This window comes from Mirounga leonina, unplaced genomic scaffold (assembly GCF_011800145.1).
Source record: "Mirounga leonina isolate KUSES-001 unplaced genomic scaffold, KU_Mleo_1.0 Mir_126, whole genome shotgun sequence".
Taxonomy (NCBI): Eukaryota; Metazoa; Chordata; class Mammalia; order Carnivora; family Phocidae; genus Mirounga; species Mirounga leonina.
In genome coordinates, this window is record NW_023270314.1 from 13,355,486 (window position 1) to 13,362,685 (window position 7,200).

The 7,200-nt window shown below is 40.9% G+C and overlaps 1 protein-coding gene across 1 annotated transcript in view; it reads right to left on the reverse strand.

The window, feature by feature from the left end:
* CAND1 (cullin associated and neddylation dissociated 1) overlaps window positions 1-6,883 on the reverse strand; it is a 42,735-nt gene extending 35,852 nt beyond the window's left edge. The window contains exon 1 of the mRNA XM_035002197.1: window positions 6,484-6,883. Coding sequence (XP_034858088.1) covers window positions 6,484-6,551 — 68 coding nt within the window. The 5' untranslated portion in view covers window positions 6,552-6,883. The remainder of the gene's footprint in view (window positions 1-6,483) is intronic.
* Window positions 6,884-7,200: the final 317 nt, after the last annotated feature.

Sequence of the window (7,200 nt, forward strand, 5' to 3'; positions counted from 1 at the left end):
CAGGCATGAAGTGATAGTGCTGTTGGCCATGAGCACAATGTGAACGAATCAACAACATATATTAAATAAGGTTGTCTTTAAACAGAAATAAAAACAAGGTTATGAACCAATCAAATATGAAAATGCTATGACTAGAGGCTCACAGGAACTTACCACCGTATTTCCCCTATTAGTAACGGCTCAGTATTCAATGTTCATGGTAACTTGATAGTACTACCTACTGAGAATAATAAGAACCAACTGTTTGAGATTTAAAAGGTTAAAATAAGTCTTTGAAATGAATTAGATATGGGGATGGTAAGGGATGAGTTAGCAAACGGACAAAGCAGTAGGAGGAAAACCACAGGACTTGGGTGTTACAGTCAGGTATGTACCCCTTCCAGAGTCTTACTGTTATTTAGCAGCCACTGTCATATCAGATGGTTCAAACACTCACCTTACAACTGGAGAAAGGATTAATAAACCTGGCTCAACCACAGACTACACAGAATGGCCATTCCTTCTGATCCTAATCAACAAAATCTCAGCAAATAGTCAAGATGTTAACATCATAAATCAATGATGCCCTGCAGCCCAATTTCATCTGCCCTTGGTCAAAAGGGAGGACTAAGAAAGAGAAAAAACAAAAACACAAAATAACAGTAGCCCTGCAGTCCAGGAACTGATCTAAGGCTCATACCTATATCTGAATGTTACTCCAAACTGATCTGATGCTTACAATGAAAGCGTATTGTTTCAGACAAGTTCACTTAACACAAAATACCAAACACACCTTCCCCTCTAACTCATTGACTGCTACTTCTTCACCAATTACAGCTTTTCCTCTGCTTTAGTTTTCCCCTCCTCGTATTAAGATGTCAAACAATGGAACTGCCCCACTTTCCAACAATCCAGTGTGAAACTCCACTTCCTTAGACCCTTCCCAAAACTACCCAAATGAATAGGTCCTACCACTCTTTAACTGAGACTTCCCATAGTGTGTCTTCTCTCTCCCTCACTATAATGGTAATAAATCCAACTTGTGTCAAGGATGCCTATGTAAGAGAATTTCAAGAAGGAAAAAGTAATAAACAGTGCTTGCATATCAAATAGATAAGCAAACAAAATATCCACTGAATTAGTTACATAGAGCTTGTCAGAAACTTGGGGAAGAGTAATTTCAGTGATCCTTACGTGGGCAACAGCTAAGTTTAGAGTTTATCTTGTAGTCAATGGGAATTAGTGGGGAAGGCAATGATCAGCTGTGATATTTAGAAAGAAAATTCTAATGGAAGAGTTACCAAAGACTGGATTAAAAAGAGGCCAGAGACAGGAAGACTAAACTTTAAGAAATACCCATCAGGGAATTAAATGAGAGAGAAAAAGGTAGAAGGGTGACATCAAGGTTTTCCAACTGGGACATTTGGTACATGGTAATGCAATGGGACAAAATAAAAAAGGCTTAAGGTGGGAGAGAGAAAAGTTAAAGTGTTAACTTTCAAATTTCTACGGCAGTCCCAGGTGGATATAACCTACTGGCAGTGCCATCTCATGTATTCAATAAATATTTTGGGAGTACCATCAGTAGGAAGTGTGCCAGGCTCTGCAAACACAGTTATGAACAAGACAGTCATACGACAGAACTTACACACCTGGCTTATTCTACTGGACTGAAAGTTCCTTGAGGGGAGAACTTATTCATCATAAATCCAATTTAGAGATGTGCAGAAACAGTGGTAGAAATAGATACCTTGTATTGCACAATGAGCAGTCTCACAACCCTTCCTCTCATACACAAGCACAATTTTACCCTTGTTACTAACAGACATCTAAGTGATACGGGCCAACTGTACCATCTAATGAGCTAATTATCTTTCAAAAAACTCATACACACACCACCACCATCTCATTTTTTCTCATTTATTCCCTTGGAGTATGAATTTAGGATGGTCTCAATATTGTTCATGTAAGTAAAACTAATTTTTAGCCCTCTTTCTTCTTCCCAATTTCCTCAATGAGGTCTTTCTTCAGTGGTGAGCCTTAATCATTGCTGATAATCAGTGTTAGCAGTACACCTTTATCACGTAAGTGGAATCCAGTAACTTACGGCCATCAACCTGCAAAGTACTTAAAAGGTGCCCAGAAATCACCTTCCTAAGCTCTACAAATCTATCTCCTCTGATTAAACTTACTTTTCTTCAAGCACAAGTAGTTCAGAGAACTTCGCTAGTATTTACTGTTACATTATTATAAATGCCCACACGGTACTTTCAGGTATGTTATAGGCTCTCTAAGGTCCCTTCCAGCTCTGAAAGTGCAGAACTCCGATTTTTAGTAGCATTTTAAAGTTTCCAAGAAAAAAGTAACTGCTAATATCCAAAACACATACATACATACATAAATTTGGTAACATAAACTGTTATCAAGCTAGGAAATTCTGCAATGCAGTAAATTATTTTAAGATTGTATCAAATGGTATTTAAAAAAAATAGACTGGTAGGTTTTTACAATGGTTTCTGGAAGAAATTTCCCAAAATCCTTACACGCTTTTCTAACTCTGTAATTAAAATCCAACTAAAACTAGCAGCACCTGGGAAGCCACAAAGCCAAAACAGTGGAAGATTCAGTTCAGTAAAACAAGGTCCCTACCCTCAAGCAGTTCCCTAAACAATACCCCCAGCTCCAGTCAAGATTATCTACTTGTATAGTGAGCTTTCCCGCTTGCACTAGTTTTCTCTACCTACAAGTTCAAGACCTAGCTCAGGTGACTCCACAAACATGAATCTCCTTGCTTCCATCTTCTCTGCCATTTAAGGCTAACAACTACATATTGCTCTGGGTTCTTCATCTTTTTATAAAAGTGTCTTCACTATTCAACAAGCATGTAAATACTACTGAGGGCAAGCACTAGATCGTGACCATTCTGTAGTCCCTTCTCAGGGAATTATTACAAGTGTCTTCTAGCACAAAATATTCCATAAGCCTAAGAGGGAACTGAAATTTAAGTTCTTAGTCTTAATGTCCCCTAGTCAAAACCCTGGAGAAGTAACATAACATGGTAGTTAAGAGTTCATGCTCTGCGGTTGGGGTTGGGGGTGGTCTGGAAATCCCAGATCTAATGTCTAACTCACCTTGGGTAAGTACTTAATTACCACCACCACACCTCAGTTTCCTGGAGTGGAATACAGATTGTTAGTATCCACTTTATACTAGAGTTATGAGGATAAACAGGATCAAGTATATAAAGTTGACAGTAAGCATTAATGTTAACTACTATGTAGATAAAGATAGAACAGTGGTAAATTTTCTTCAGCTCTTTATTCCTTGGAAGACTAAAGTATTCAGTTGGTGGTGAAGCATATGAAAATAAAAGGAAAACTTGTTACCTCAACCCACTCAATTTTCAATGTTAATATTCATAAATAGAGCATTCACCTGGTTCATGCACATTAAAGTTTTCATTCTGCTATCTACAGAATGACCTATGTACTAGTAGTAAACCTTAAAATACCACCTTCAAAGAGTACAGAATATTAAAACATGAAAGAAAAAGGACGTTAGATGTCCCCCACCAATAAATTGAACCCATGATTTAAATCCTACAAAATGATTCTTTAAAAATGCTGACATCTGAAAAATTTGAAGCCTGTACCCATTTCTTTACTTTACTTTATATGAATGGACTATGTAGTTATCCAGAGACCTAAAATTTCAGCCTATAACGGACCTTTAGTAATCACCCATGTACAAGTCTCTCAAAGTAAAAATTTAATCCCAAATTAAGTAGCCTGTCCAAGATCTCACAGACAGTTCACAAGAAAGAATCCTACTAGACTAGAACACATGACTAGAGCCCCTATTTTGTGACCAGTAAGTAGGTCATATTCTCTTTGGATTCTACCATGAGAGGAATACTTTCTTTTCCTTTTAAATATATTATTGTTTTCATCTCCCCTTAGCACAAGTACAGTGGTTTGCACTACTCTATAATATTAACTCTGTCCTCAAGATCTTTGTTAGTAGGTATTTGAAAACACGTAGCAACAAACTGTGATATTTACACCAAAATAAACAAATTTCAAATGAGAAAGTAGAAGGCATAATTTTAAAATAGAACACATATATTCAAATAAATGCCTACACTGAAATTATACAGAAAAATGTTCAAAATACTTGACTTCAAATACTATTTTAGTTAATCTCTTAAATATCTGTAATTTAATATACACAGTACTTTAGTTCCAAAGACTTGTCTGTTAACTGGATGGCTTCAGCATACTACAAGTCTTTAAAACATAGTTAATAAAAATATCTTAACAATGCCAGATAACTGAAAGTCACTGTTTCTACAGTTATCTTCTTCATCAACTATTAGAAATATATCAATATTACACTTTTGGAAGAACAATCCTCCAAGCAATATTTTGATTTACTCTAGCTGAAACTGGTAGATAATTCTTACCAAGTTCAACACTGACTACAGCTTAACATCAAAGCATTATATCTTTCATATAGTTTATTTAAAAAAGAAAACACAAAATCATGTATACATTATCTTTATGAGAAATTTAAATAGCTTGAGTCAAAAATCACGTATGCAGTATTAACACGACTTGATTTGTTTATTCTAAGCGTATTACCCATACACAAGTCTACCTAGTTGAACAAAATCATGCTATTATAGTATTATAGCAAAGTGCTATCTTTAGTATGAAATTGTTAGTACTTTTACAGAATGAACCAAATTGACAGAAATGGGAAGGGGGGGGCAATCACACCACACACTCTACATAGCTGGAAGGTTACATATATAACCTTTATATATATGTATATATCCCACTCAAATGTGTATTTAAATTTCAGTGTCTTGCATTGAGAGCAAGCAAAGTTCCCAAAGGGAAGTAAACAGCATTCTAATCCTTAAAAAACACGCACACACACAAAAACAAAAGCAAAACTTTTATTTCCTCCAATAAATCTTGATTTTGATCTACACAAATCTAAAATACCAAAATAACCAAAACAAACATGTCTCTTCCAAAAAGTCACAACACTAAAATCTTTGGTATTAGCAAACTGGATTTTTAAAAGTTTCAAATGCAATACCCAACAACTCCCTAGGTAGCAAAACTTTGTAAAACTCATTTCTGGCTTTGAAGTCACAGAACCAAAACTGTATTTCACTGACCATTTTAATACACCAGCACATCAATTTTAACGAGGAAGACAATCATTACATCTTTCATGCTTCTCCTTTCACAAATAGGAAAATCTCTTCCTAGTAGACGAGGTCTGAACATGTTTTCAGGTGTTAAAGGGTACTGCTCATACATACATAAATAAAACAAAATAAAATAGACTTCAGCCTCAATTTTAATTGAAGATATCTGTTCTTTCATTTAAAATGCTCACAAAATACAACCACCAAGCCTTAGAGAACAAAAGAAGTATCACAGAAATAAAAAAGCTTTTTTTAGACTGGGAGCTTATTTATTTGTGATGGGATAGGGGGTGGGAAGGAAGGAATGTAGCCACCACTGTAGTACAAAAAAAAAGGGGGGTGGGGGACCCAGATAATCCGTGAAAATATAACAATTCTTCAAAATGCATGTTACCAAGGTTTGGAACGGACAGTACAAGTCTCCTGGAACAGAACTGCTATAATAAAGCCTCATATTCACCACCCTCATTTTTGAAAACTTCCATCAGTAAGATCCATTTGCTTCCTTTACTTTTTAGTTTAAGGTTCAGGAATTCACCTTTCTGGCAGTAATTTTGAATATAAGGAAATGAGAACGAAACCCTGAATTTCTGCTTAGTTTTCACCTGACAAGGAAAAATGACAGAGATGCTGGCGGGAAAACCCTGCGAGTCAAGTTTCCTCATCCTGGCTCCCTCCCCACCCCACCCCCTTCTTCCCACCTTCACGAAAGGAATTGTCCAAAGAAAAAGTTTATAACCCAATCCGTGGAAAGCTCAAATAAAGCAAATCATTCAAGCTGAATGCACCCAGGCCCACTCCCATCTGCGGGAAAAAAGGCGGCAGCTGGGGCCCGGAGTGGGCAGCAGCCTCAGCCCTAGCAAGCAGGGCGGCCTAGCGCTTAAGGCGGGCTGGCCGGTAGGCCCGGGCCTCCTGGTCTCCAAGCCTAGAGCAACCCCCTTCCCCACAATGGTGGGTAATTTTGCCCCTTCGCACTACCTGGGACACGAAAATCACGTCTCGGGATTGGGGGTGGGGAGCAGGGAATGCAGTGGAGGCGTCTGGGGACGCAGAAGGGGCCTCGGACCCGCGGCGGGCAACGGCCTAGAGGAAAGAATGGGGGGAGGGGGCTGGAAGGTGGGAGAAAAGGATCCTGCGGGATCAGGGAACGGAGTGGTGGGCCGGAGAGCTCGGGAAAGCACACAAACCGGCTAAGGCCAAAGGGGTGGGGCAAGGCCCGCGTGAGGGCCAGGGCCGCGGATGGGGGACCCCAAGGTGGGTTTACGGTCGGATTTCGGCCTCACCTGAAGTCCTTGTCGCTGGATGTCATTTTTTCCAGCAAATTGGAAATGTGGTACGAGGCGCTCGCCATGTTGACGGCCTCGATCCCGCCCGCTGGCGTTGCTGGCGCTGCTGCCCGCTGCCGCCGCCGCTGCTGCTGGGGCTCCTCCTCTCGCTCGCGGCGGCTCCCGCTTCCAGGGTCGCAGCGCGACGCCGACGCTGACTAGGGAGGTGCCTCGACGGGCTGCCCCCTCCTCGGAAAGGCGTGGGCCTGACCTGGAGGAAGCAGAGACTGCGGGGTCGGCCTAACGACGGCGCTGCTCGCTGGAAAAGGAGCTCATGGGCAGCGAGGAGTACAGCAGGGCCTCTCCGGGGAGCCAGACACCTCCACTCGGGTCGGTCTCGCTCCCACTCTCTCCGCACTCGCTCCCTAGGGCAAGAGGCCAAAACCCGCCTCCTTCACTCCGGGGGCGGGGGCGGCAAACGCGGGACGCCACGGAAAGCCGAGGTCAGGGTTCACGGAGGTCTCCCCACGCACGCGATAGAGACGCTAGGTAAAAGGCAATCGTGTTGGCTGAGGCCTCCGTCAATCTTCGCGTGAACCGCCTTTCAGGAGGCATGACAACGACCGAAAGGCGCTGTTCTCGCGAGACTTGAAAGCGACGGTTAAAGGACGGGGGGGTGAGGGGGACAAGCGTGCTGTAATCTGAGATTAACTTGCTTTTTTTCCGTATGACAAT